General features: G+C 53.5%; 12 protein-coding genes across 12 annotated transcripts; 9 read left to right on the top strand and 3 right to left on the bottom strand.

The window, feature by feature from the left end:
- Positions 1-35: 35 nt before the first annotated feature.
- Positions 36-3,551, top strand: KRP23_14320 (uncharacterized protein; the record flags this gene model as incomplete). The annotated part of the gene is made up of 10 exons (XM_067885131.1): positions 36-110; positions 186-746; positions 849-931; positions 1,006-1,668; positions 1,948-2,389; positions 2,457-2,644; positions 2,740-2,810; positions 2,995-3,056; positions 3,128-3,277; positions 3,342-3,551. The coding sequence occupies 10 exons, from the start codon at positions 36-38 to the stop codon at positions 3,549-3,551; spliced, it is 2,505 nt and encodes an 834-aa protein (XP_067737878.1).
- Positions 3,552-3,586: 35 nt separating this feature from the next.
- KRP23_14319 (18S rRNA (guanine-N(7))-methyltransferase RID2) lies at positions 3,587-4,704 on the bottom strand (the record flags this gene model as incomplete). Its single annotated transcript, XM_067885130.1, has 2 exons — positions 3,587-3,904; positions 3,979-4,704. The coding sequence occupies 2 exons, from the start codon at positions 4,702-4,704 to the stop codon at positions 3,587-3,589; spliced, it is 1,044 nt and encodes a 347-aa protein (XP_067737877.1).
- Positions 4,705-4,858: 154 nt separating this feature from the next.
- On the bottom strand, positions 4,859-5,890 carry KRP23_14318 (uncharacterized protein; the record flags this gene model as incomplete). Its single annotated transcript, XM_067885128.1, has 2 exons — positions 4,859-5,293; positions 5,378-5,890. 2 exons carry the CDS (start codon positions 5,888-5,890, stop codon positions 4,859-4,861), a joined length of 948 nt encoding a protein of 315 aa, XP_067737876.1.
- Positions 5,891-6,198: 308 nt separating this feature from the next.
- KRP23_14317 (uncharacterized protein) lies at positions 6,199-6,717 on the bottom strand (the record flags this gene model as incomplete). The annotated part of the gene is made up of 1 exon (XM_067885127.1): positions 6,199-6,717. One exon carries the CDS (start codon positions 6,715-6,717, stop codon positions 6,199-6,201), a length of 519 nt encoding a protein of 172 aa, XP_067737875.1.
- A 1,541-nt stretch (positions 6,718-8,258) lies between these two features.
- Positions 8,259-8,771, top strand: KRP23_14316 (uncharacterized protein; the record flags this gene model as incomplete). Its single annotated transcript, XM_067885126.1, has 1 exon — positions 8,259-8,771. One exon carries the CDS (start codon positions 8,259-8,261, stop codon positions 8,769-8,771), a length of 513 nt encoding a protein of 170 aa, XP_067737874.1.
- Positions 8,772-10,548: 1,777 nt separating this feature from the next.
- On the top strand, positions 10,549-11,578 carry KRP23_14315 (uncharacterized protein; the record flags this gene model as incomplete). Its single annotated transcript, XM_067885125.1, has 6 exons — positions 10,549-10,624; positions 10,688-10,842; positions 10,911-11,026; positions 11,108-11,192; positions 11,260-11,396; positions 11,479-11,578. 6 exons carry the CDS (start codon positions 10,549-10,551, stop codon positions 11,576-11,578), a joined length of 669 nt encoding a protein of 222 aa, XP_067737873.1.
- Positions 11,579-11,859: 281 nt separating this feature from the next.
- KRP23_14314 (uncharacterized protein) lies at positions 11,860-12,762 on the top strand (the record flags this gene model as incomplete). Its single annotated transcript, XM_067885124.1, has 3 exons — positions 11,860-11,922; positions 12,014-12,259; positions 12,346-12,762. The coding sequence occupies 3 exons, from the start codon at positions 11,860-11,862 to the stop codon at positions 12,760-12,762; spliced, it is 726 nt and encodes a 241-aa protein (XP_067737872.1).
- A 211-nt stretch (positions 12,763-12,973) lies between these two features.
- On the top strand, positions 12,974-13,435 carry KRP23_14313 (Mitochondrial intermembrane space cysteine motif-containing protein MIX17; the record flags this gene model as incomplete). Its single annotated transcript, XM_067885123.1, has 1 exon — positions 12,974-13,435. One exon carries the CDS (start codon positions 12,974-12,976, stop codon positions 13,433-13,435), a length of 462 nt encoding a protein of 153 aa, XP_067737871.1.
- Positions 13,436-14,566: 1,131 nt separating this feature from the next.
- On the top strand, positions 14,567-15,803 carry KRP23_14312 (Elongation factor 2; the record flags this gene model as incomplete). The annotated part of the gene is made up of 3 exons (XM_067885122.1): positions 14,567-14,569; positions 14,657-15,347; positions 15,439-15,803. 3 exons carry the CDS (start codon positions 14,567-14,569, stop codon positions 15,801-15,803), a joined length of 1,059 nt encoding a protein of 352 aa, XP_067737870.1.
- Positions 15,804-15,840: 37 nt separating this feature from the next.
- On the top strand, positions 15,841-17,238 carry KRP23_14311 (Elongation factor 2; the record flags this gene model as incomplete). Its single annotated transcript, XM_067885121.1, has 1 exon — positions 15,841-17,238. The coding sequence occupies one exon, from the start codon at positions 15,841-15,843 to the stop codon at positions 17,236-17,238; it is 1,398 nt and encodes a 465-aa protein (XP_067737869.1).
- Positions 17,239-18,463: 1,225 nt separating this feature from the next.
- On the top strand, positions 18,464-19,702 carry KRP23_14310 (Aldehyde dehydrogenase, mitochondrial; the record flags this gene model as incomplete). Its single annotated transcript, XM_067885120.1, has 1 exon — positions 18,464-19,702. The coding sequence occupies one exon, from the start codon at positions 18,464-18,466 to the stop codon at positions 19,700-19,702; it is 1,239 nt and encodes a 412-aa protein (XP_067737868.1).
- Positions 19,703-21,043: 1,341 nt separating this feature from the next.
- Positions 21,044-21,442, top strand: KRP23_14309 (RxLR effector protein 207; the record flags this gene model as incomplete). Its single annotated transcript, XM_067885119.1, has 1 exon — positions 21,044-21,442. One exon carries the CDS (start codon positions 21,044-21,046, stop codon positions 21,440-21,442), a length of 399 nt encoding a protein of 132 aa, XP_067737867.1.
- Between the last annotated feature and the right edge of the window lie 5,604 nt (positions 21,443-27,046).

The raw sequence follows: 27,046 nt of genomic DNA, 5'->3' as shown, positions 1-27,046 counted from the left end.
GTCATACTCAAGACAAGAGGAACTCGGGTGGAGCGATGGCCAAGCGCTCGTCGACGCTCAAGCAGTTCCTGCTGCGCGTCCACCCGGACCACTTCCACAACATCCCCAAGGTGCGTCTCCTAGTCTTCTAGTCTCCTTCTCCCTATTATGACACTATATCGACCCCAGAATCTTGTGGTGATCAGGTCCACGATGAGAATCTGCAGTCCGTCAAGCTGCTGAACCAGTTTATAGACGAGCATTACGCGCCTCAAGGCGGTGGGAGCTCCATAGGCTGGAGAGGGCTTGGATCTCCAAGAGAGAAGGTCTATTTCAGCGTCATGGTGCCGTCGTTGAGTGTCAAGGCGACGGACAAAGAGGCAAAGAAGCTGAAGCGGTTCTCCATGGAGCTGGCGGCCAATATTGAGGCCAAGATGATCGCAGTGCTGAGGGAATGCGGCGTCGTAGTGCCCGAGAGTGAGGAAGAGGTGTCTGGTGCCGATTCTCAGCAGCGACGGACGAAGAAAATGGTGGAGAGGAGACGTGACGACTGGCAGAACGGATGGACACGTCCGAGTGGCATGGATTTCGGAGGGTTTACAATGGGAGAGATGTACGCCAAGGCCAACCGTGCAGCTGCGGCGTCGGCTTCTAGACGGAGGAAGAAACCTATTCAGACGTTGCAAGGTCTGCTGGAGTTTATGAGGGAAGATGAAACGATGGAGATGCAAGAGCGACGGCAAATTGCTTGGAACTCGATTCAGTCGGTAAGAGGCACGCTGAAGCGGGAGCTTGGATTGGAAGACATGATGTTTTCGTGCGGCTGGTCTACAATGCATTTGAACACGACTACCATGATCCTACTTCAGACGCTGCGCAAATATACGCGAGCGAACAAGCAGGGCCTCTTCACTCCGAAGGACTTTTTGCGTGGCGCGACGATTGATATAAGGTAGGTCGACTTCAGCCAGTGCTGCTTAATGTGTTCTTGTAGCGACGAGCTAACGCGTTCGTTTTGGTATGCAGTGCCAACCCATCTGGGATCGATTTCAGCAACGAGTATCGAATTGGGCTGAATCCGGCCGATGTCCCGGTGCAGTGGGTACAAGTTTTAGAGACCATCGATGCGAATATGGTGTTATTTATGAGGGCAGCGCGCGAGGGTTTGGCTTCGTTGCAGACGGATGCAACCGCTGCGCTAGGTGAAGCAAATATCTCTAGAGGGCACACGTGCTCGGCGCTCGGATATCGAACATTTTTGCAGAGCATGCGGCAGCGCGATGCTGATTACCGAGATAGCGAGCAAGGGTTGCTGGAGAAGTTCACGCTCGTTATCGAAGACGACTCATACGAGTGGAGGGTTTTGGAGACCGGCCAAGTGCGAGCGCCGTTCACCAGCTCGTATGGAGAAGCTGTCACGTTCCTCAGCAAAAGCCGAGCACAGATTCGCCATCAGCAAGAGGCACACAATGCCAATCTGGAAGCTTTCGCGTACATTTCCTCCCGCTGTGCAGATGCTATGCGTATGAAGGTCATCACGCACGACGAGGGGATCCCAGTGGCAGATGCCATCGCGGCGTGCGAAGAGCTGTTGAAATCTGTGGTCGGGTTGACTCCCCAGAGCTCCCGCGGCTCGATTCCGCACGAGATGGTGCGCTTCCTGGACACGTACACTCAAGGGCGATGCATGTGTGTTAGTCGCACGTATGGATTGGGGCAGGACGGGGTATTCATGCTTCCGGTCGACTGGTTCAAGTGGTGAACTTCAACTTCCTTTTGATAATCGATTCTGTAGCGACACAAATAACACTGCAAAATACTACTGCAAAATACTACCTGTAATATTTTTTTCAAGAAGGAAACGATCATGGAGGAAGAGATCCGCGAGCTCCGCCTTGAGCTCAAGGTTAGCTCCACTTGCATGCGAAATAAGCGGTACTAGTAGTGACTAGTGCTGTATGTGGGCAGGCTGCGGAGTGACGTGAAGCGATATGCGAGTTTTGCGCTGCGTCTGCAGCAGGAATTGGCTCGGGAGAAGCAAAAGCAGGAGGAACAGGACAAGGGCAAGTCCATTCTGGACGAGGAGGGCGCTCGCTTTCCTGTGTTCAATGAAAAATACACGGAACCATCGGGGACTTTTGTGTGGGACAAGAGGGTGGACAAGGCGAGGCAGGAGCACGTCGCCTGGAGTCGCAAGATCGATCTAGTCGTGCAGATGTTGGACGGACGAAATGGGGGCGAGAAAATGAGAGAAAAGCGCAGCAATCAGCTGGATGAAAGTGTTGAGAATGTGATACGAGAAATTGTGTCATTTCTACAGCAACAGAAACACTTCATAACGGAGCTTGGTCGCGAGAACATCAAGCTGCGCGATATGGTGCATGCCAGGCCGACCCGACGTGAGCTCGTGGTGCGTTGGAGTTGCATTTTTAAAGTATGTCATGGATGTAGAATGACTTATCGTGTGTTTTTTACAGACCTTACAGCTTGAAGTGGAACGATTGCAGTGGCATGTGCAGAAGTTGCGGATACGACCAAAGGATGCCAGTAATGTGCATGAACGGGAGAACGGATCAGTTGAGGGGGCAACTGGAAAGATGCCTTCCCTGTCAGAGAGAATCGTTGAAGAGAAGCTGCTGCAATCTCTGCGAGTGAGAACGGAGAGGTCAGTGACGCACCACGTGTATTTGAACGAAAAGCTACACTGCTTTCTCTCATTGGACTCCGCGGGTCTGGCTTCGAAACATCAACATTTGGCAGAAACCGCTGTATTGGAGCGTGTTGGTCGAATTTGTTCCGATATTGTGGCCTCGTGCTGCTACGTGTTGGAGGTTGACAACGTTGGTGAGCTACCTAGTCGCGTTGAAAAAGCTCGCCAACTCTCTCATGTGTCAACAAGTTATCAAGGATTCGTCGAGCGAATAGAAAAAGTTCTAAAACGCTTTGATAAGGTATGCACATGGACGCCAACGATAGTGAATCACGCCAGTGATTGATGAATGTGTTGTTGTGCAGGATGCTACTCTATACGAGCAAATTCAACGGCGGAAACATTGTGCCACGAAGCCTTAGACCTGGTTAGCTGTCGCTCGAACTGGTTGTACTTGAAGATTTAATTTTGTTCTCACACAGATGCAACGTGCTTCAGATTCTATCTCATGTCAATGATGTATTGGTGGAGCTGGACGCACGCCGTGAGCAGATGAAGCCTCCTGGTTCTAAAGCCCACGAAATTCTACTCAAGAGCATGAAGCTTCTTCAAGTCGCGCGCATTGATGAACTAGCGCCAACTGTTCGGGTACGTGTGCGCTTGGAGTAAAACATGGCGCTCATACACTTACATATCGGTTTGCTCGCTTCAGTGCTTGATCGACAACATGAAAGCTGAACAGGAATTCCAGCGTGATCTACGAGAGTTGTTTGGACTGGACGAGGCTGCAACGAGGAAGCAGATCTTGAAGGTTGCTACCATACTGTTTGGTGAGCTCGGGTTTCTGACGGGCAACGCCCCCTTCAGACGAAATTCCACAACACCGCCAAGGCATCCGCACGAATCATCCCGTTCCAAGTGACTACATCATTAAAAATCACTCCACTTCGAATCTGTCTAGTTTGCAGCAAGCTCTATCGCTCTAGCTTCCGTGTAAGCTGTGTGCAAGATGTCAACGACCTCCGCAGTGTTCTCCAGCAGGAAGGCAAGTGAGATTTTTTCAGCCCTATCTTCAAACTGCACTTGCAATGCCCGTCCGATAATCTTGTCACTCGGGTAGAGTTCCAGTGACTGCTGGGCTTTCGCGTGCATCACTTTTGGCTTCTTACCTAGAGAAACTGCAGTCTCCACATCCACAATCGATCGTCTGAACTTCCGCCAAATATGCCACGCCGACTTAACGTGCTCCTTCGCAACTCGGTCTCGAATTTCCTCCTTTGCACAATCACCTCCATCCCAAGCCATTGAAGCACACAACGCCTTTCATACCGTCTAGCAAACAAACAGACCTGTTTTTCCTTGGTCTTCTCGTCTTCTTTCTCTTTGTTTTGCCGCTTTTCCAGACAAAAGAACCATTTCTTCGCCGTTGTCGCGTGTGGAAATGACACAAACACCTCTGCGCGGTCAAAACCCACGCGCAACCCCGTCTTCTCCATGATGTCGACGTACGCCAATCCCGACGGGTACACCTGAAAAACCGCTCGCGATTTGTGATGCCCCGACAACTGCTTCAAAAGCGACGCAAAGCAGATCTCCAGTCCCTTCGGTTGCAACCATTGCAGCATGGAGACCCCAATTGCAGCATCCAGCACGCCGTCCCGAATCGGGAGCTTCTGTGCAGCATTGCCACAGTAAAAGTCCGCACAGGCTTGCGTCTCTTGCTCCTCTTTTGGTGCCAATAACAGCATCGATGCACTGATGTCGAACGCCAATGTGAACACCGGCAGTTTCCTCTCTTGGAACCAAATTTGGGCTGCCTGAGTGCTGAGTCCAGAGCCTGCACCCAAGTCTAACAGGAAAAAGACATCGTCACCAGCTCTGGACTGTGTCAATTCCTCGGACTCCACTTGCAGAAGCTCCAGAGCGTGGCGCGTCAGGTCTTTCTGGATGCTGGCATTGGCGGCTGTGGTGTAGACGCTGGACTGCTTCTCGCTGTAGAAATCTTGCGCTGCAGCAGACAGCGGCGTCGCCAGGGCATTGCTACGCTCTTCCGGTCGCTGCCTCGTAAACGGCATCGTCCACCAATAGAAGATGTAGCCATCGTGAAATATAGCCAATGTAATAAATTAGTACAGTAGGTTTCAGCTTAAATAGAGTCCACTTCCCGCTTAGGTGGACACTCGGAAGATCGTTTGGTCGCTGGGAGATTGATCATTCGTGTCTTCGATGTCACGTGCTGTGGTTGTGGTCGTGCCCGGAGCGATGAGAGCTTGAGCGCCGACGACTTCGCCAGTCGCTTCGGAAGAGCAGCATGATGCCGACGATGGGCGAGACGCACACTAGCACTGCAGCTCCAGCCCCTACACCACCGATGAATGCACCCAGAGCTACAAGTCCTAAAGCCAGCACGATGGGCGCGAGCAAAACATAGCCAGAGACGCAGAAGCAAGTCGTGAATGCTTGTCGGAACGTGAGGCGGGCGTTGGCTGTGCACGGAAGAAAGCAGCAGCACAGGATGCTAAACACCACAGCAATCACGAATGCAGGCGGGCCGAAAATCACGAAGAAGAGCACGCGCATGATCATGCCAATGCCCTTTTGGGTAGCGCCTTGCCCTTCGATGTCCGCCATCTGATTGCCTGCGCATCCACCGACATTCCACCACTGTAACAGCAGCAGCACAAGTTCACACACAACAAGGAATGGTTAGCTTGTCATCAGCGCGTTGACGATTCCTGGGTGCAGTACCTGGAAATGCTCCGGAAAGACACTATCGTCGATGATCTTGAGGCAAATCCAGCAGAAGCTCGTACTGCACACTACGCACTTCATCTGATTGCAGCCGCCAGTCTTCTCCACGTTGTTCTGGCACCCAGGACATGGTTTCGAGATCTTGCTGATCAGAGCATTATTGAGTTTCTCCACCGCGATCATTTTCTTGTCGTACTCGGCACAGGTACGTCCTTGATGGGCGCTACTGTGTACAAAGCAGAACTCGCGCTCGCAGGCCTCACACACGCACTCCGGTTGGTCACTTCCTGCGCAGATCTGAGAGTGGTCGCAATACGGACACTGGCGCGCGAGTTCGTGCTCCTTGTTGAACTTAAATGTGTACTTCTGCCAAACCTCGTCCGACACAAGCGACTGGATATCATCCACCGCGATCTCCGCTTTACACGCTGTTTTATCTTCCCCCTTCTCGTAGAAGCACTTCGGGTACACCTGCCCCTCTTTAACCTTGAATTCCAAGTAGTTCCTCATGCACTTTCACAGAAAGTGTGGCCGCAGATAGACAACGCGTACGACGTATTCACCGGCGCATAATCGTAGCAAATTGACACAGGAACGTCTCCTCCATGGAAAGCCCCAAGTAACTTGCCATTGACCGCAGCAAACTCGGAACGGAGTGGCCTAAGCTGTTGCTCTCCTGTCTCCTGTACGTCAACGACAACGATAAGCTCTCTCTCTAACCTTCTCTTCCTCCACACTAATAGATGAAGACTGCAGACTAGAAGCCGCTGCAGCCAATGACATCTCGTCACTATCCCCCATATCGAACTCGCTCATGCTCATCGAGACAACGGCACCGAGTGGCCACGATCTCTGCTACTGGCGCGCGTCAAGGCCCCCAACGTGCGTCCTGAGGCGGCCCGCACCAGTCTCGACATGTGGTCCCAACTGCTTCGTCGTGTGTCCTCCATAGTGGCCAGCACTTCGTTCTCCATGATGGGGATAGACCCTCGTCTCGGTTCGGACTCTCGCTGGTCGTCTGCGTCTCCAATTGGGAGACGGAACTCACCAATGGATGCAGCTGCAGACGACGCTCGGGTGCGTGACACACGACCATCACTCTCCACGGGTAACGCCGCGATCTGATTCTCCATAGCTGCCAAGAGCGAAGCCATGTGCGCGGCCCACGCCTCAGGCGCGTCCTGCTGCTCGAGCTGCTGCTGGCGGCGCAACTGGTGCAGACGCCAGCGCCAGCGCATGCGCTCGTCCTCACCGGAGAAGGCTCGCAGATCGCGCAGGGAGCCGTAGAGCTCCGCCAGGTGCGCGGCGCGGTCGCGGGTCGCGGCAGCGGGCTGCATTATTGCCTTACTGGCGGAATATGGAGCTGCTGGCTCCACGCGCGAGATGATTGGCTGAAATTGCGATAAGTGAATGGCTACCACTTCAACTTCAGAAAGCGAAATGTTAGGATCCATCACAAAGTGATGAAAAGTGACCAAGTCGTTAGGATTTCTCGTTTGTATCGTTTTCACTGTCGAAGTTGATTTTGTGGACCATGCCAGCGGTTCTCCTTGCGAATCAAGCTCGCTCCTGCTTCACGGTAGAAAGCTGAATTCCAAACGTGGTGACGTTGGCTCTCACCTGAAAGGTGCATGGCGATGGTGTGGGTGGGCTGTAGAGGAATTGTTCACAGGTGTGGCTCTGCTCGTTTTCCACGCGCTGAGCGTTGTCGTAGCCGTCAATGGGGCCTTCTCTGTTGTACTTCTACTTGCTGGTTTGGCGCTAATGTCAGTGGTAACTTTGACCGCTTGACTGCTCTTGACGCCCTGGGGTTGCTTGCTGTTAACCGTGTGCATCGGAGGCGCTGTGGTGTATATCGTGGAGGGGGCTTGCAACGCGCTAGTACTTTTGGTGCTGATTTATCTGCTTGCGGTTCTATTCGTCTTGGCGTATTGTGGACGATGCTGGTTTATATCGCAATGTCATAATGGACTAGGGCAGACGCTTGTCTAGCGAACAATCCGGAAGGGAAGCTATTGGCACCACGGATTCGTTTCGTGGTGACACTTGTAATTGGCTGGCTGAGCCATGTTTTGCCTGACCTTGACGACATGATGGGGGGCTCGATCGGGAAATGACAAGAGTGCAGTCATTCTCTACTTCGCCGTGCCCAAGGTCGCACTGAGTGCCGTGATTGTCATATTGGTCGCGGTCCAGCCTGTTGCCGCCTTCCTCAGCGGCACGGACGCCCCCTTCCTTGCCAACCTCGCCATGTTCGGCAAGAGCCCGAGCCTGTTTGTTGTCGTTGTGTCCTGCTGCTGGTTGATTGGTGTCGCTGGTCTGCTCAAGGTGGCGAGAAGTGGAGTGAAGCGTACAAAATCTGGTGGCAACTTGGTCAGCTCTATGGTCTTCGGTCTCTGAATACACCAACGGCGTTCATTTCATTCGCGATTGTTTGATCACTTATTGCGACTTGCACGGCAACATGATGGGCAGCTTGACGTCTGCTCTCTTCGGCGAACGTTCTGTGCCCGCTGAGAAATCAGGTCGGATACCTTTCAGTCGCCAATGGCAGAGCAGACCTCGTCGACTGCTTTCGCGCTGCAGCCGCCTCCATGACCCATCCAACAAGACCAGACGCGTCGTTTCTCTCAGTTCCTGATTAGCTCCGAATCAATCACTCCAAGTTTCGAAGCAGAATGCAGGTCGGCAGACCCATGGACGATAACCTTCGTCGGTTCCCACTCACTCGAGTAGCCATCGCGCCCGTGTCTGGCGGCTTCGGGTCTTCGTACCAGCGCCCCACCAAGAGCGTCGGCAAGATGGAGGAAGTCCGTCTCGACGTCATGCCACACTGCACCATGTGCGGAATTCCAGTCCGGCCGATACCGTCAAGACGATGAACAAGCTCCTGTGCCAAGGTTGTCGCCGCCGCGAGTTCCAGCGACAAGGAAGTGTGGAGGACATCCGTCCAGCGTCGCCTATGGCTGGCAAGCCCAAGATGCTGAACCCTGTCAAGAGTGATGGTCGTGTGCACCCGTCGTGGACGACGGAGACGGAAGTGGAGAGCGAACCGGAGACTTCCGAGCTCTCGGCTGAGCACTCACACTTGCTCCGCGTCAAGAACGCGGACGACGCCGGGTCGTTCCGCAGTATGGAGGTGCTTACCTGCTTCCGCTCACAAGTGCACCGTGGACTTCGACTGCTGCTGAAGGCGGCGACTGCCGAGACGTGGCACATGTGGTGGGCGATCCTCCTCTCGATGCTGCTGATGCCGACGATCCTGACTCTGATGGTGGTGGCTGGCGTGGGCTTCCTCGTGCTGTCCGCGTGGGTGGCCATTGCATGTGTCGTGGTGTATCCGATCGCGTACATCAACCCACGACTGTATACCTACGCCATGGACTCGTAAAGCGTGCTCCCGGACGCAGGGCTTGAGGTATAAAGGCCCATTCGTCCTAGTTTCGTACGACAGTTTTCCTTGGCAGCTTGTGTGTAAATTCATGTACTTTTACTCGTTTTTATCGCTCCGCTGTCCCGTTCATCCGTTTCTATTATAACAAAGTTTCCGCTCGTCGTTGCGGGTTGGTACATTAAGTCGGCTGCTACATGTAGTAGACCGCACAAATATGAAGACAGGGTCTCCCAGTTTAGTTCGATAACTCTCAGTCATGATGAACGGATCGACCTCAGTTCAAGATGAAAAATTTGTTAAACGCTGGAGCATGCTGCTTTCCAACTCCTGGCTTGTGGTGTCGACATCACCCCATCTGATAGGAAGGCGACTTGGGTTCACGAAATTGATTGATAGCTACATTCAACTGACGCCATATTTCTCTGCGCAATGCCGACGGACCTCACTTTCAAAACTCTCTGCTCACCGCAACATTCGTCCAGCAAGCTAATCGAAATATGAGATTCAAGACAAATATCGAGCCTTCCCCGGATCCGATGCAGAAACTCATGGCAACATCTCCGGACAATGAAAATGACAGCTCGCGATCAAGATACCGCCGTGTGAAAACGTTCTCCAAGCGAGTGAGTGCACTACTGGTATTCCACTTGTTGAACGTTGTAGTGAGCATCGGCGGCGTTATTTCCGTGGCGCTACTGCTTGGCAGCGTGGTGTTGATGCCATGTTGGTTTGCAGCATTGATGGTCGTTGTGCTTGCGATGAGCCTGGTTCACGCGGTGCAGCTTATTTCGCCTAAGTGTTTGTTGTACTTCAGCTACGTGGTGCTGACGGGGGTTTACATTGTTTCGTTGTCGGTGAATGCGTACGTGACGCTGGGGCCGTACGTACTCTTGGGTGTTGGCACCGTTGGAGTGAGCTTTTTTATATCGACATTCACCATGACGTATCTACTGAAAGCTGACGTTTACCTTGCCGACTTCGTCAATCCTAACTCGAAAAACGACACCAGTGCTCTCGATCCTGAAAAGTGCATGGACCGATTCATAATGTCTGAATCGACCGATACCAGCTTTCTCCTACCACACCTCCGCATGACCCGTCGGTTGTGGGTAGTTGCTCTCTATTTTACCGTGTTCAAGATCGTAGTAGGTGTGCTGAGTGCAGCCGTGGTTTTATTTACTGTGATTCAGCCTGCACTATTGATTTTCAGCAACGAGATGCGCTATTCTTTGCTAGCCGAGTGAACAACGACGTCGAGTATGTGATCTTGATGGTTTCGATCTGGATTACTGGAGCAGTTGGAATGCCAATGGTGGCAGCAGCGTCCGCGAAGCTGACATCCTGTATCTGCACAGACTCGGGAACTGATATCGGCGAATCACTGAAGCAGCAAGACACTGAAGCTGCAATTCCAGAGACCCCCGAGCTCGATCAAGCGCGATATGCTTTACCGAAATCGAGTCGGCACCACCCGTCGTGTCTTCAGCTTCGTTGTAGTGAGATATAATATATCACTACGTTGAGTTTCTGCGTCATTTATTCATCCTCGTTTCCTTACTGTTGTTCACCTGGTTGCCAATTCGGTAGCAAACCACCAAATACTGTTGATAGACCCCCCCCCCCCCCCCGCTCCTTGTCATGCATCGTTTTTTTCACCGAGGACCTAAATGCAATTTGTTTTGCTGCAATCGAGCCGAAGACACTTGTGGCTCAAAAGCAAGCTCGGATACATTTTCTACGAATCAAAAGACCACAATATTCACTGGAAGCGAAGATGCTCATCAGCGGTCCGGCGGAGTGGAGCGCGGCGTTGCTCGCGACGGGCGTCAAAGCAAACCTGCTACATGATGGTGCGATCACCTGCGGTCCCTTTACTTCGTTGAGATCGCTCAACTTATGTTTGCTGATGGTAGGATACAACCCGGAGCTGCAAGTGTCGGCGATGCCGCTTGGCCCGACCGTAGCCATCACACGCTATGCAGACGCCGAAGCAACTCCGGGTTTTGCACGAGGCGTCTTGGACCAGCCGGCTGGCTCATTGCTGCTGCATGAAGATGCCTCGAAAACTGTGAGTGACTGACTATAGTGTCTGCTATTGAGGAAGGATTTCCAATGTCGTCTGCCACTCGTCTTTAGGAGACTTCAACGCCCTGCTATCGACTGGTGTCATGGTCTCGAGGGTCGGCAGAGAAGTGTCTGTTAGCGATCGCTTCGACGATTCACGTGGAGGTTTGGGAGGTCACCGTGGCAAGGTTTGGCTCAGTTTTGGTGTTGGTGTTTAGTACTGATGGCGAAGTTTGCTTGACTGGCTTGTGCAACTACCATTGATGTAGTGACATCTCCGCAGTTTTGAAGGGGTCCGTTGATATTCATCATTTGCAAGGCCTGGCCTGGAACCCGTGCAGTGATAATCTTCTGGTAGGCATTGCACGGATCTACGTGTTTGTGAATCTGAGGTCTCTCACATTGCGATTTCGGTGCCCAGATCGTCTCCAAGACCGATGTTCAGTTGATCAATGCGTCGCAGCCAACTCTGTCACGGCGTACAATTTACACAGATAGCAGCACTCGCCATGCCTTTGGAGCGTGCTCATGGAGCCCGTGCGGCTTACAGTTGTCGTTGTGCGTGGATGGATTACTTTGCTGGGGCAACGCAATGCAAGAATTTTTACCTTACTAACGTTTTTGTGTTATTCTCTCACAGAGCGCAGAATCACATCCTCCACTGCTTCGGCTGGACGAGCGTGAGCTCTTCACTCACTGATCCCCAAGACACAACCAAATCGATGCCAGCAGTTCCCTGAATGGTAGCAACGGTTTGCGGTTGGACATCGGAATGGGCAGTGTTGGTCCTATCGCTGCTGTTTCTCGTTTATCTCCAACTATTTGCATCCTCACAACAGATACAAAAGTGATCCTCGAAGACATTTCTCGTGCGAGTTCGGGAATTTCAACGCTGAACTCTGAAATCAGGAAAACAATCGGAACCAGGTCCACATCAAGCTTATTGCTTGGCTCTGAAAGCACTCAACATCTCACTATTCGAGAAGAAGCCGAGGAATCGTCCAGTGGCATCATTAATCTGATGTCTATGCGCGTCTCCTCCAGCTCTGCTCGGAGCTCGCTGCAAATTTTAAACCACGTCGAAGTACGTACTTGCAGGTCACTAGGAGAACTTTCCTCTTTGCTGACATGGCTACATGTACTTGTGTGTGTGTGTGTGTGTGCCAATTGTGCAGGATACCATATCCCAGGAAAATGCTCCCCATGAAAAACCGCGCTCCCACGTCGTAATTGTCGAATACAAGGCGGGGCAATGGGGCGTCATTTCAATCCTCGATCTGCCCCACTTGACCTCTCCAGACATCCTCATTGTTCAGGATATGCGTGCAATTATTGGAAGCTCCCTGTCATCACGTCTACTTGTTGCGCACTTGGATGTGTCCGACCGCATGGAGTGGACGGTATCTCTGTCAGGTGAACTGGTAAGGCCTCTCGGCGCAATTCTACCTCAGAACCATGTTCATCTAACCACAAGGCTGTGTGCATGCTCCAACCTTTATATATCCAGGAACTGCCGTCAACGCACTTGTGCAGAGGAATCTACCTCGCAGAGAGGTCTCCGTTCGTGGACGTCGCCTCCACGGAGAAGTGCAAGCGCGCGACATTCTTCCACGCTGGTGCCAACCTCCAGCCGCAGCCAATCTTCCTGTCCAAGTTCAAGGTGCCTCGACGCTCACGGCCCAGATCCACTGCCAAACCAGCTGAAATCGTCCCCGCAGTTACTACCGATCAGACGTCGAAGAGCTCCGTCGATGCCGTCCCCAGCAGCAGTGAGAGCAAGGACCTGCTGGAGCTCATCCTCGTAAAAATGTCGGCTATGCAGACGCAGCTGAACGCGCGCTTCGACGACGTGGACAAGGAGTTGCAGCAGTTAACAGCTCGTGTCGAGCACATGGAGCGCAACGTCGGAACATGCGCCACGTGAGCTTTGCCCTGGTTGCAATCAAGGAATGATGGTAGTAGTATCCGCCAGAGGTAGCCATCTTACCCACATCCTCATACAAACTTCAAGCTAAAATAACGAATCCCCGTGATTCTCGATCGTTCGTTGTGTAAAGCTGGTGTGGCGCTTGCCCGTCCGCACGGTGGATCGTCAGAATCAAAACCGACACCAAGAAGCGAAGACAGAAGACACTATGGGCCGCTCCCGTTCTTCCCGCCCTGCCGCCCGCCCGGCCCCTCGCCGCGCCCCCGCTCCGGCCCAGCCGCGTCGTTCGGCTCCCGCCCCTGCCCGCACCCAGGCCGCGCCCCCTCCGGCTCATCAGAGCAGCAGCAGCGGCGGCGGCATGATGAGCGGCCTCATGGGCACGGTGGCCCAGGGCATGGCTTTCGGCACAGGCAGCGCCATCGCGCACCGCGCCGTGGGAGCCGTAGCCGGCTCGTTCTCGGGCGGCTCGGACGCCCCGCAGGAGCAGGAGGCCGCCCCCGCCGCGCAGGACCACCAGACCGCGCAGCCGCCGCAGCAGAACCAGTGCGGCGCCGACCAGAAGTCCTTCCTGGAGTGCCTGAACAACAACAGCAACGACATCAGCTCGTGCCAGTTCTACCTTGACCAGTTCAAGCAGTGCCAGATGCAGCAGCAGAGCACCTTCATGTAAGGACGAGCCTTTCAAGGGACCAACGATGACGAGGAGAGTTTTGCTCTGTCGGACGCTGCAAAGCTCTTATGGCGTCCTTGACTGAAGACAGAGGAAGAGTTTTTGCCAGCGAGATACAGCGAATGCTAGACTACGAGATAAATACATGAACTGTCCGTGCAAAAAGCACGAGCTCACAATTAGTACGTACTAGAGTTGCCTTGTGGTGCGTGGTGTAAGTGTTAGCTGTCGAGTACTGTCCGTTTCAGTGCCTGAGAACGTCACGGGCCGATCGCGCGCTTCCTCAATTGCCGGATCATCATTTCCTGCTACACCGGTAAACACTGTGCTGTCCCACGTGAACAGACCTGCCTGAAATTTGAATGCCCGACGCATTGATCTCGCCGCGACGAGGTCCAGCACCGGCATGAGCCTTCAGCTGCAAATTGCAGCGTGTCCATGATGAAATAGCAATGTACATGCGCTTGCTTACACGGATGAGTCAAAGTCAATCGTCAATGCACCAAGCCCAGCCAAAGCAACGGCCAAGATTCTTGGGTTTTCAGATGCCACTGAGTGAGTAGCGAGGCGCTGCAACACACCAACACCGTCATGCCTCGACAACGGACCTCCTCTTCAACAGTGTTGCCGGCAATTCCTGGCGGCAGTTCTCGACGGAGAACAATCGACTCTTCCAAAGGACGTTTCCCTCCATCACTACGCAATCATAAAGCGCAAAGGTCGAGGTGGACTATTATAGCCCCCGAACGGTACTCTCCCCATCGAGTTTCTTCGTGCAGAAGCCCCGCACGCATCGTTCTCTGGGGGCGAACCTCACTCACCATTCTCGTACGTCACCATGTTTCAATGCGCTTTGGTCGATTCCACCCAAATCCAATAAAACCTAGCGTCGTTGAACCTCGATTACACTAGAAGATTGTAGGCGGCATACGCGCACCCAGATAGTTCGCGTCTGCTCTTATAGAGGGAGGTCGCGGGCGCTCTGCTCCACCCGTTTGCGGCTTTTTCTCTGCTGTGTTCCCCCGCGTTTCCTTCTCGCGGTTGGCTTTCGAGCCTGAGCGCCATTTCCTCTTTTGGATAAAGGGAGAAGCCGAGAGAAAGCCGCCGCTACCCCGCACCCCAGCAGCAACCATGGTACGCCGCGGCGATCCAATAAACACAGCATGAAGCATCAGAGACTGATGTATCTTTTCCATGTCCTTCCCCCTCCCTCCTCTTTAGGTGAACTTCACGGTCGACCAGATGCGTGAGATCATGGACTACACGAAGAACATTCGTAACATGTCCGTGATTGCTCACGTGGACCACGGCAAGTCGACGCTGACCGACTCGCTCGTGTCCAAGGCCGGTATTATCTCCGCCAAGCACGCCGGTGAGGCCCGTTTCACGGACACGCGCGCCGACGAGCAGGAGCGATGCATTACCATCAAGTCGACCGGTATCTCCATGTTCTTCGAGTACGACATGGACGCCGGTGAGGCCGCCACGGCGGCCGCTCTCGCTAACGAGACGGCCGAGGAGACCGCCGCCGAAGCCGCGAAGGAGGGTGTACAGATCTCGAAGAACTCGTACCTGATCAACCTGATCGACTCGCCTGGTCACGTTGACTTTTCGTCCGAGGTGACGGCTGCTCTGCGTGTCACGGACGGTGCTCTGGTCGTGGTGGACTGCATTGAGGGCGTCTGCGTGCAGACCGAGACGGTGCTGCGCCAGTCGATCAGCGAGCGCGTCAAGCCCGTGCTCATGGTGAACAAGGTGGACCGCGCTCTGCTCGAGCTGCACCTTGAGCCGGAGGACTGCTACCAGTCGTTCACCCGTGCTATTGAGACGGTGAACGTCGTCATTGCCACGTACTTCGACGAGAAGCTGGGAGACGTCCAGGTGTACCCCGAGAAGGGCACGGTCGCCTTCGGTTCGGGACTCACCAGTGGGGTTTCACCCTGAAGAAGTTCGCCCGCCTCTACTCGAAGAAGTTCGGCATTGCTGAGGACAAGATGATGCAGAAGCTGTGGGGCGACTGGTACTTCGACGCCGCCAACAAGAAGTGGACGAGCAAGAACAACGCGAGGGCTCGCTCAAGCGCGCTTTCTGTCAGTTCATCATGGACCCCATCATCAAGATGTTCGACGCCATCATGAACGACAAGAAGTCCAAGTACGAGAAGATGATGAAGGCCGTGGGCGTGGAGCTCAAGACCGAGGAGAAGGAGCTGACGGGCAAGCCCCTGCTCAAGCGTGTCATGCAGCGCTGGCTGCCGGCCGCCGACGCCGTCCTTGAGATGATTGTGGTGCACCTGCCGTCCCCCATCACGGCGCAGCGCTACCGTGTGGACACCCTGTACGAGGGCCCCCAGGACGATGAGTGCTGAGGCTATCCGCAAGTGCGACGTCAACGGTCCTCTGGTCATGTACGTGTCCAAGATGGTGCCGACCTCGGACAAGGGCCGTTTCTACGCCTTCGGCCGTGTGTTCGCCGGTAAGATCGCCACCGGCCAGAAGGTGCGCATGCTCGGCCCCAACTACGTGCCCGGCAAGAAGACGGACCTGTGGGTCAAGAACATCCAGCGTACGGTCATCATGATGGGCCGTTACGTCGAGCAGACCCCCGACATCCCGGCCGGTAACACGTGCGCCCTGGTGGGTGTGGACCAGTACCTGCTGAAGTCTGGTACGATCACCACGTCCGAGACGGGCCACACGATCCGTACCATGAAGTTCTCCGTGTCGCCCGTTGTGCGTGTGGCCGTTGAGCCCAAGACCGCTTCGGACCTGCCCAAGCTTGTGGAGGGCATGAAGCGTCTGTCCAAGTCTGACCCCATGGTCCTGTGTTACACGGAGGAGTCGGGCGAGCACATTATCGCCGGTGCCGGCGAGCTCCACCTTGAGATCTGTCTGAAGGATCTGCAGGAGGAGTTCATGGGCACGGAGGTCAAGATCTCGGAGCCTGTTGTGTCGTACCGTGAGACGATCACGGGCAACTCGTCCAAGACGTGTCTGTCCAAGTCGCCTAACAAGCACAACCGTCTGTTCTGCGAGGCCCTGCCTCTGGGCGACGAGCTGACCGCTGAGATTGAGGACCAGAAGCAGGAGGTGAGCCCCCGTTACGACTTCAAGCTTCGTGGCCGTTACCTTGCTGACGAGCACGGCTGGGACGTGACTGACGCCCGTAAGATCTGGGGCTACGGCCCGGACGGCACGGGTGCCAACCTGTTCGTGGACGCCACCAAGGGTGTGTCGTACCTGAACGAGATCAAGGAGTCCGTGCTTGGCGGATTCAACTGGGCCACCAAGGACGGTGTGCTTTGCGAGGAGACCGTGCGCGGCATGCGCGTGAACCTGCTGGATGTGGTGCTCCACGCTGATGCTATTCACCGTGGTATGGGCCAGATCCTGCCCACCACCCGCCGTGTGGTGTACGCTTGCCAGCTTGTGTCGGAGCCTGCTCTGATGGAGCCTATCTTCCTGGTGGACATCCAGGTGCCCCAGGACGCCGTTGGTGGCGTGTACGGTGTGCTGACCCGTCGTCGTGGCCACGTCTTCGCCGAGGAGCAGCGCCCGGGTACCCCGATGATGCAGCTGAAGGCTTACCTGCCTGTCAACGAGTCGTTCGGTTTCACCGCCGACCTGCGTCAGGCTACGGGCGGCAAGGCCTTCCCGCAGTGCGTGTTCGACCACTACCAGGCCATCCAGGGTGACCCCACGGACACCAGCAACATGGCCGGCAAGCTGGTGAACGGCGTGCGTGTCCGCAAGGGTCTGTCCCCGGACGTGCCCCCTCTTGACCGTTTCTACGACCGTCTGTAAGGCGTTTAGCTCGAGCGGGATCTTCTGTCGTGGTGCAGCCCTGTGCCTTTGGCGCGGGCGAGTCTCATGAGTGTAGATTTGTTTCGGCTTTACGGCTCGGTTTAACATCGTAGTTGAATGGAGGTGCCTCTTTTTATATCGATCTCGTTGCCTCTGTGTGTACCAAAGTTTGTCATTGTGCGCTGGCTGTGCTTAGCCGAGCGCTACACATTTGTACAAGAAACACACCGAATTTGCAGCTCCCCCTTGCAAATCTGGCGAGTCATGCCTATCAAGAAGGACACTTGAAGTTGCACGAAACGGTCATGTAATCGCTTTGCACCGGATACTTTCCGGTGGGCGTCTCCAGGTTTTTAGTGCGGCAACGACAATGCTCGCCCGGGTGACCCGATACAGTCCATCGAGGCGGCAGCGTTGCTGCAGGCGGATCGAAGCGCCCCCTATTGTGGCCGAAGCAATGATGAAGTGCCGCCGGGCGTCTAGTGAAATTGGCGCAGGAACTTCAACCAGGTGCAGTCGACAGCATCCCACAGCATCTCCAGCGGCAAGTGTAAACCGCAACGCTTACGTCGTAAGTTGCAACCCCCTGAAGCCGGTCCTTTGCCGTGCTGCACTGTCGCCGGCCAAGAAGGGGATTTGCCTCCCCAGCACTTGTAAACCGCAGAGCTTACGAAATGCCCATCGGTCTTCACGCGACGAGCGCTGACTGCTGCCCTACAAGTGCATGTACATTGAAGTTCGGTCCGCCATTGCGTTTCAAGGCTGGCGCTTTCAAAGCGTGTCAATCAACAGCGAAGACACTTCGGCAGCCGTGGTTGAAGTTGCTGCCAACTGGGACGAGGAGCTCCACCCGACCGCGGCGGAACTGCTCATTCTGCATTTTGCTCGCTCGCTGCCACCTCGCAAGCCCCGGTCCTTTGCCATGCAGCGCCAGCTCCTGCGTCAAGCTCCCCGCGTCAAGGCCAGCGCCTTCGCCGTCAAGTCGGCCACGACCGTCGCCAAGGCCTCGCCGCTTATCCTGTCGCGCAACTTTCCACGCCCGTGCCAGTCAAGCAGACCAACCTGCTCATCAACAACAGTTTGTGCCGTCCATCTCGGGCAAGACCTTTGAGACGTTCAACCCCGCACGGAGGACAAGATCACGGACGTCGCCGAGGCTGGCACTGCCGACATTGACGCCGCTGTAGTCGCAGCCCGTGAGGCCTTCAACGGTCCGTGGCGCACCATGGCCCCCGCGGACCGTGGCCGCCTCATCCACAAGCTCGCCGATCTCATTGAGGAGAACATCGACGAGCTCGCCGCGCTCGAGGCGCTCGACAACGGCAAGCCGTGCTCTGAGGCCAAGGCGGCCGACCTCGGCCTCGTGCTCAAGACCTACCGCTACTACGCCGGCTGGCCCGACAAGATCCACGGTGCCGTCATCCCCATTTCGGGCCCGTACCTGTGCTACAGCAAGGCTGAGCCCGTCGGTGTGTGCGCGCAGATCATCCCGTGGAACTTCCCGCTGCTCATGATGGCGTGGAAGCTGGGCCCTGCTCTCGCTGCCGGCAACACCATTGTGCTCAAGCCCGCTGAGCAGACGCCGCTGTCAGCTCTGCGTGTCGGTGAACTCATTGTGGAGGCTGGCTTCCCCAAGGGCGTGGTGAACATTGTGCCGGGTGTGGGCCCCACTGCTGGCCGCCACCTCGCACAGCACCCGGATGTCGACAAGGTCGCCTTCACGGGCTCCACTGAGGTGGGCTACCAGATCATGCGCACCTCGCACGTGAGCAACCTCAAGCGTATCACCCTGGAGCTGGGCGGCAAGTCGGCCAACATCATCCTGGACGATGCTGATATCGACCTCGCCATCCAGCAGTCGCAGCTGGGGCTGTTCCTGAACCAGGGCCAATGCTGCATTGCCGGCACGCGCGTATACGTGCAGGAAGGCATCTACGACGAGTTCGTCAAGCGCACGGTGGAGGCTGCTAGTGCTCGTGTGGTGGGCGACCCGTTCGACCCCAAGACCCAGCAGGGCTCGCAGATTGACGAGACCCAGTTCGAGAAGATCCTGGGCTACATTGACGAGGGTGTGAAGGAGGGCGCCCGCCTGCTGACCGGCGGCAAGCGCGTCGGCAACAAGGGCTGGTTCATTGAGCCTACCGTGTTTGCGGACGTGACGGACGACATGACCATCGCTCGCGAGGAGATCTTCGGCCCCGTCATGTCCATTCTCAAGTTCAAGACCATCGATGAGGTGATCGACCGCGCCAACGACTCGGTCTACGGCCTCGGTGCCGGTGTCGTGACGAGTAACATCGACAACGCCATCAAGATCTCCAACGGTATCCGCACGGGTACCGTGTACGTGAACTGCTACGACGTGTTTGATGCCAACACGCCGTTCGGCGGCTTCAAGGACTCGGGTATTGGCGCGAGAACGGCGAGCTGGGTCTGCGCAACTATCTGGAGCACAAGACTGTGATCATCAAGCGCCCGGACGACTCGATGCCTTAAGTATGTTTTCAAGTCAAGTCGAAAGTGTATAAGTGGTGTCCCCTTTGTCGCTGCACTGCTAAAACTACTAATAGTCGTTGAGTCTCAAAAAAAAAAACGGGAAACTTGCACGACGTCCAGGAGCGAACGCGGTCCCTCCTCCAGTCGGAGAAATTCCACTTGCCCAGTACTCCACCAGCCAGTTCGTCCCCACCCACCCCCAGTACGTTGGCGCGCTCGCAAGTGTGCCAACAGCGGAAAACGTCGCTCTCGCCACCGTTCGGATGTACACTCCATCACGACGCGTCATACCGAATGCCTACAGAACTGGGAAGTACGCTGCCCAAGAAACGCCGTTGGCGGACTAACCCCATCAGAAGTCCCAGCTTCGCAAGCGATACCAGAAAAGGGAGAGAATTACCCAACGGCATCGAAGCACGGGACACGCCTGCAGCACGATCGACTCCATCGTCCACGCCCAATCAAGACGAGTCGAAGTTCAAGTAAACCCTATCGGTGGACCCCATGCGTTTCGTGGTGGAAATGCTGAAACGAGGTCTTAAGCATCACACAAACCCAATCGCTCAAGACATCGCAAAGATGATGGGGGTCGACCGTAGAGTATTTTGACCGCATGGAGCAGGACATACTGTGTAGTAGACTACAAACTACAGTTGTAGACTACTGGTTTTCTCGCGACCAAGCTGCACCTCAGAAGCTCATTGATTTGCTCGACGGCGCAGAGACCTCAGTAGATATCGCTATGTTTATTTTGACGCATCCTGAACTGACAGACGCTATCATCCGTGCCTCTAGCGTGTCACGGTTCGTGTTATCACTGATTGTGTGACTCAAATTGATCAGCGAGCCAGCGTAACCTACCCCATCTTCCCGCGCTACATCTGAAGATCTGAGTGAAGCTGGGGAGGAAGGGGTGAAATGCTCCATTGGAGCATGGCATTTGGAGTGGCTCGAATGTACCAAGACAGGGAGTACCCCCTGTCTTGTACACTGTGCACTGGTATTGTTAGTGCAGAAGACAAAGCGCATGATTCGCTCTGGTCCGTGCATCTCAAGATCGCTCCGTTACAAAACCTAGATAACGAAAACTCAGCTGAGCCAAAACCTTCCGGATGTCCAAGCGAATGGAGGGTTTACGAATGTGATTGCATGTACTAAGTAGCCACGGATCAGACGCGCCCAGAATGTAAGCTTCGCCATCATGAGGCTGGCTGGGTGGTTCGCCGGCTCCAGACGGGATTCTTCATTCTCCAAACTGCGCCGCGCCGACAAAAGCTTCAAGACTTTTCTTCTCCCTTCGCCTGTCGTCATGATGCACAAGTGCTTGCTTTTGCTCGTGGTCACGCTCGCCTTTCTTTCGAGCGGTGACGCTCTCTCGCCACCCACAGTTGGTTCCAAGTTGTCGAAGTTGGCTTCCCTAGACATGGATCAGGCTACCCATACGAACGTCGACGGCAAACGCCTGCTCCGAGCCAATGGCGAGGAGGAAGACAACTCTGCCAACGAGGAAAGAGGGGTATCGGGGGCTACTGAGAAATTCAAGGCGTGGACTCAAAGCTCCGTGAAGTGGGCTAGAAACTCAAAACTGGGCCAAATGCTGGCAAAGCAGTTCCAGAAAGTGATCCAGTACAGAAGAGACTGGAAGGTTTCTGGGCTGATCAAGAAGGGCTACTCGGATAGTTTTGCTTCAGAACAAGGTCACTCCTGATGAATTTTTCAAGGCTAAGGGTCTCAGCGCGAACCTGAAGGATCAGGCAAGTAAGTCAGCACTCTGGGAAAAAAATCCCGGCCTGAGAGAGTACTTTTCGTACAAAACCTTCTGGGACGGCAAGCAGCTATTGTAGTCTAGCGAAACGTAATGGAGTGCGGTTCGAATTCTTAATCGTTTTCAATTGAAAATTGCTTTCGTGCACGCAGTCCCCAAAGCATCCACTTGATCCACACAGCATCCAGGACATCTTAAACTGTCCCCGCACCTCTTAACCTGCCTTATCCCAAAATCCGTACCGTAAGCCACAAAGTATCCGGACACTGAATTGACTTGGGAAACGTAAGTCCCGCATGCCAACGGTGCACTCCTATTGGCTAATATTAGCTACAAACAGACAGGAGCTGACAGTACTAGAGTGCTCGTGTTATTGTGCCTTTCAGGTAAAATTGCCAATCTGACCTAAAGGTAGTCCTAGCAAGAGGGGTTAGGTGTATAGGTAGGATTTGCCAAGTTGCCACCGCAGATTTATGGCTGGGCACGACAAAATACATATTTACCCAATCAAATCATATTATTTTCGCGAGTATCATCCAATGAATGTAAAAAAAAAGTCTTACGAAAGACTTCGATTTGAGCTAAAGAGTACCTTTTTACAAACTAAAGACCGAATGGCCACAATCCACCGGCCATTTCGTCCTACGTAAGGTCTCCCCTAGCATTATCCAAACGTCTATGGGCTACTCAACCGATATCCGCGGCGCATTGTTTTACAGTATGTACAACATTGAAATTACTGTTGTGTCTGAGGTTCTAGGAGTTTCCGCCCGAAGTCTTCGTTGGTACCTGCTTTCAAGACGACAGGAAATGTCGACGACAATTTGGCTTCTGTCGGGCTAAGCAAGATTGTACAAGCCAGTAACCCAGTCTGCATTCTTAAACTCAATTTGTTTTAGGTCATATTTCACCACTGAGCGGGTGGGAGGCCGCCACACCCACGACACACAAGCGGTTGGAGTGCATGTGCACGTAATGAACAGTCCTGTTTTCAAATTAGGGTTAAGGCAATTTTTAGTATTACCAGGTCAGTTAGGAGAGCTTTCGTAAGACCTCTCTCCTACGTAGGACCTTAAAACGGAAGGCGTTTTGGCAGAAAGGCACAATACATGATGACGCGCTGGATGCGATGAGCACGAAATACTCTATTTCCAAGCGTAACTGGACGTGCTCATGTTTGTTCATGAGTGCGCGCTTGCTGCCATGCCGGCACGTCTTCTACCGCAGAAAAGCGTTGGAAGGAAACGGTAACCCCGACTCAACTATTGAACCCTTAGGGATTGCTTTCATCTGTTAGTCGTCGATCGAGTGTGAAAAACTCCGCGTATCCCAAATCGTTTGCAGTCCACCGGTGTAACCGCAGCCAATCGCCCCTGGGACTCGAATCGAAAGTATCGCGAGGCGTTGCCTATTGCAAGTCAGATATGCGATACTATGGCGGGCTTGGTATGGCGCAGTATCACGAGGCGGTGGCGTACACGCAGGATATGGCACGTCAGATCAAGAAGGGTGAATTCAGCAGGACTTCAAACTCGCTACTGTCTGTTTCTGTGAGAAAGTCGGGGGTTGCTAGCGAACATGTTTCTACCGAGGCTGATGATCACCACATCGAGCTACAATCCGACTCGTCACAACAATCTGCTCAACTCTTGTCAACTCAAGTGGCGGCTGACCAATTGTCTGCACAAGTCCCTCTCACTCGAGCGAATCGTGAAACCAGTCGGGAAATCCTTCGGGGGAAATTGGTGTACAGTTGTGACACGAAGTGTTCCTGGTTTTTCTGTGACGCACCGCCGTCGCGACTCTGGTCTAAACTTTCGAGCATGGATACTATTGGATGAAATGGAGAATGTGACTCGGCTGTACCCGTGCGACACGGGTGACGTATGGAGTGCGACTGATTTATGGAAAGATCTTACGCCTAACCACAGATGGGCCCAACTGGCTGGAAGTGTGTATCCTGGATGTGTACAAATCCACGATTGCAAACCCGCATTATGTCCAGCCCCCGGACTTTCCCTTACGATGAGTGCCTAAAGCCTGGCGGAAAGTGCAGTTGAGAACGTATCTCAGATTGTACCTCATCTTGCTGTGGTTCAGAGCGACTACTAAAGATACTGAACCAAGATCATCCACTACCAACACCCACGTCGTGCGCTGGAAGCCCAAAGAGTCTGGATGTCAAGTACATCCTGAATCCTGAATCCTGACTCCAAAATCCTGACTCCAGAATACCAGAATCTTGATGGTTGACCACTGACTATTTGACTTCGAAGACAGTGGTACGTCATCAAGTGAAACGCAATTGAACTACCGCCAACGAACCAACAGAACTGTCGAGTCGACACTTTTGAAGCTACGAAGACAATGTACCCAGACCATACTGAAGCGAAGACAATTTGACCCAAGCCATAGTGAAATCAAGATAATCACCCAGAGCCGAGATCTAGAAAGAATTGATAGCTTTAAGGCTTACAGCCAACAACAGAGTTTGTTTTACCCCTTACTGCGCAAGTGAATTCGGCCAAGCCTGCCGACGGAAATCCGGAGGACCCGAGACTACGACCGCGATGCAACAAGGGGCGCTGCGACCATTAAGGACGGGTCGTCTGTGGCATCTCCACCTCATAACATCAAGTCCAGTTAGGTGGTGACCAGAGGCGCTCCGGCACCCTGGGTTGACCCACCTATTTCATATCCTAGTTGGGTCGCTAGCGTGCTGGTGTTTGCCCATTTCATATTCCCTTGCTATTCGAGGTGACTGACTAGCAGTTGTCCCCCGAAGTGATAGTTTAACTGCTGTGTGTATCGACTGACTATAGTATTTGATAGTTTCTCTCTTAATTGAGAGTGGTGCGCGTTTTATACGAGTGTTCAGACTGACTAGGTGTCTGAATTGTAGACTCGAGTGAGCCTAGCGAGTGACCCACCGTCCAAGGGTCGAATAAGAATAAGTGACGGCTATTTGTATTGTATATAACTCTGTATTTGTTGGCTATTGGTATTTGGGGTGCATCTTGGGTAAAGGTGCATCCTGGATTTCGATACTCTGGGTGTAAAATCCAGACTACGCTCTGCCTTTCTGCTGAGAGTGCATCCTGAAGTGGACGTACGCTCGGCACAGTTTCAAGGCCACAAGCACGGTGAAGGCCGTTTCGTCAAAGACAAACGAGCCGACAGGGATTCCGCAAGGTACCCACGCCACCAAGAACCCAAGGTCTCGCTTCGCGGTGAGATCTTGGATACTTGTTGACTCCTACAAGTCTTCCCCTTCAATCCTGGAGGAGGAATTCCTGGAGCGCGCTATACGAACCCCCCTGGGCGGTAAACGTTTCATCGACCTCGCCACAGCTGGCAATCAGCCGGGCGAAGAGGGCTCGACTTTACGTGACGATCGGTTGAACAAACCGAATCTTGAAACCGGCAAACGAATACGATTTCGATGTCACAAGCCACCGAGGTCACGGGGGCGATCGAAATAAACAGCAAAAGCCAAGAAATCCTCTCGCAACAAAACTATTGCAATGGCGGCAGACGATTCGGACATCTTCGCTTTGAATATGAGTCTTGAAAATGTTCAAGTTGCTGTGAACGGTCAGTCCACTTACACCTCGTCAGCAACGCTTCTTACCAGATTCAAGTTGTTCGAGCTAGCAAAAAAAAGCCAGGCCGCCGATTGCCCGCAAAATATCGGCGTTGCCGGCCTCGAAACTGCCGGCTCCTATCAATGCGATCACGCGCATATTCCGCTCAGACCTCATTAAGAGATGTCATGGAAAAGTAGCAGCTCTACAGAAAAAAGAGAAAGATGCAGGACGGCAAATCTGAGCCGAACAGCTAGTTGCGTGGGGGTTGTCGGTGTTGGCATCTATTCTACGTCAGCGCGAGGAGTCATGAAGAAATGGCAGAAGACTGCGGCTTTGTAGACAAGGCAGTGAGTTGGATCGACACGATCGACTTGCCTTAATAACGCCCGAGGCTTTTCAAGTCGAGCCCGAACCTGATATAGCCAGTCAACCCCACTTCTTTCCTTTCAGTAAACTTCCCTTGTCCTCTGTAGTTTTAGAAAATTTCTAATATGGGATTTGCAGGCAGAAGCACTAGAGTTAGTTGAAAGAACTGCATTGGGTGACTGCACCGTGAACATGCTGATGTCGATGCTGTTTGCAGAGATGGCATATACCATCGAAATGGGCACATCGATCGCTGGAAACGTTTTAAACGGCTTCATGCTGGCCCAGAGCATGCAGGCCGTTTTCGGTGGAGCGAAACACGAGATGATATTGATTCCTGTCATATGTGGCAGAAATCACTGGTGCTCTATTATGATTGATCTTACACAGAAAGATGTGTGCATCCACGACCCGATGGTGTCAAGCTATGCCGTTCGTGTTCGTTCCCTTGCCAAAACCTTGATGGTTTTGTTGTTGCCAGAATTCGCGTCAAAGCAATATCGAGTCCGCCAGTATGTGAGCCAGCTCGGAGAGCAAATAGACAGCTACAACTGCGGCATATACATGCTGATAGCATTTGAACTGTTTGCTAGCGAAGAGAATATGAACTTGCTGAGTAAGAAGGAGTTGCAGTACTTGCGCTATCGGCACCTGTGAATGTGCATTTACATCCAGCAATATATGTTTTCGATACATTCAAACTTTCTAAGTTTCTCTTTGTTTCGTAGCTATTGTGGTAGCGCCGCACTTTGGCGCTTGGCCGTCTCAAAGCCTCCAAAGATTATCCGGTATACGCATGTAATGTAGGACTCATCATGCGATGAATTCTCAGGTTCTTTCGTTCTCTGAACCGGGACACAACTGTCCTGTCTCGTGTTAACCACTCGGGGAAAATAACGAGTGCCTTTAAGTTGTGCGCTGGTGTCATTCACACTGTTGGGGGGAGGTAGAAGTCGGTACTTGTGCCACTTAGCTTTATCCAATGAAGCACCAGCCGACAGCATCGCTTTCGTCCAATAGTAGCCTGCACGTACATTGCTGCCAGTGGCAGCAAAAGTTGTGCAGCCATTGCAGCTGCCGGTTGCAATGACTTTGAACCAGCTCGGTTAATTCACAAACACATCACACCAGGCCCTCCAAGCAACCCACACCTTCCAAACAACCCAGATTCCAAAGAACCCACACCTTCCAAACAGCATTTGCTGCCCAAAGCCTCTTGAAGAATCCGAAACGCATAGACTGGGTCGAGTTGGCATCTGCCCTACCTCTGCAAGCTGCTGGTATTGACATCGTGAAGCTGATCACACAAAATCATGATATGCCAACCCACGACGTGTGTTGTGTTCACGGATCCGTACCCATCTTTGCTGAAGTACTAGATTTTTCCATCCAAGGCCACTGTGTGCACGATTGGGAAGAAAATAAGTAGTTCTGTAAATCCATCGCGCTCTAATTTTCCTATACGTTTATCGGCTTTCTCCTATTTCACACTGTCAACACATCGTCAAGGTAGTTGCTCTGCGGTGGTATACCTGGTGGCTTGGCAAATAATCTTTGGTTCTCCTCTAGAATCGGTGCATCGGGGTCGCCTTTT

This window comes from Phytophthora ramorum (assembly GCF_020800215.1).
Source record: "Phytophthora ramorum isolate Pr-102 chromosome Unknown Phyram_PR-102_s0020, whole genome shotgun sequence".
Classification (NCBI taxonomy): domain Eukaryota; phylum Oomycota; class Peronosporomycetes; order Peronosporales; family Peronosporaceae; genus Phytophthora; species Phytophthora ramorum.
The sequence above is the reverse complement of the archived record's forward strand: the minus strand, read 5'-3'. Positions and strand labels throughout refer to the sequence as shown.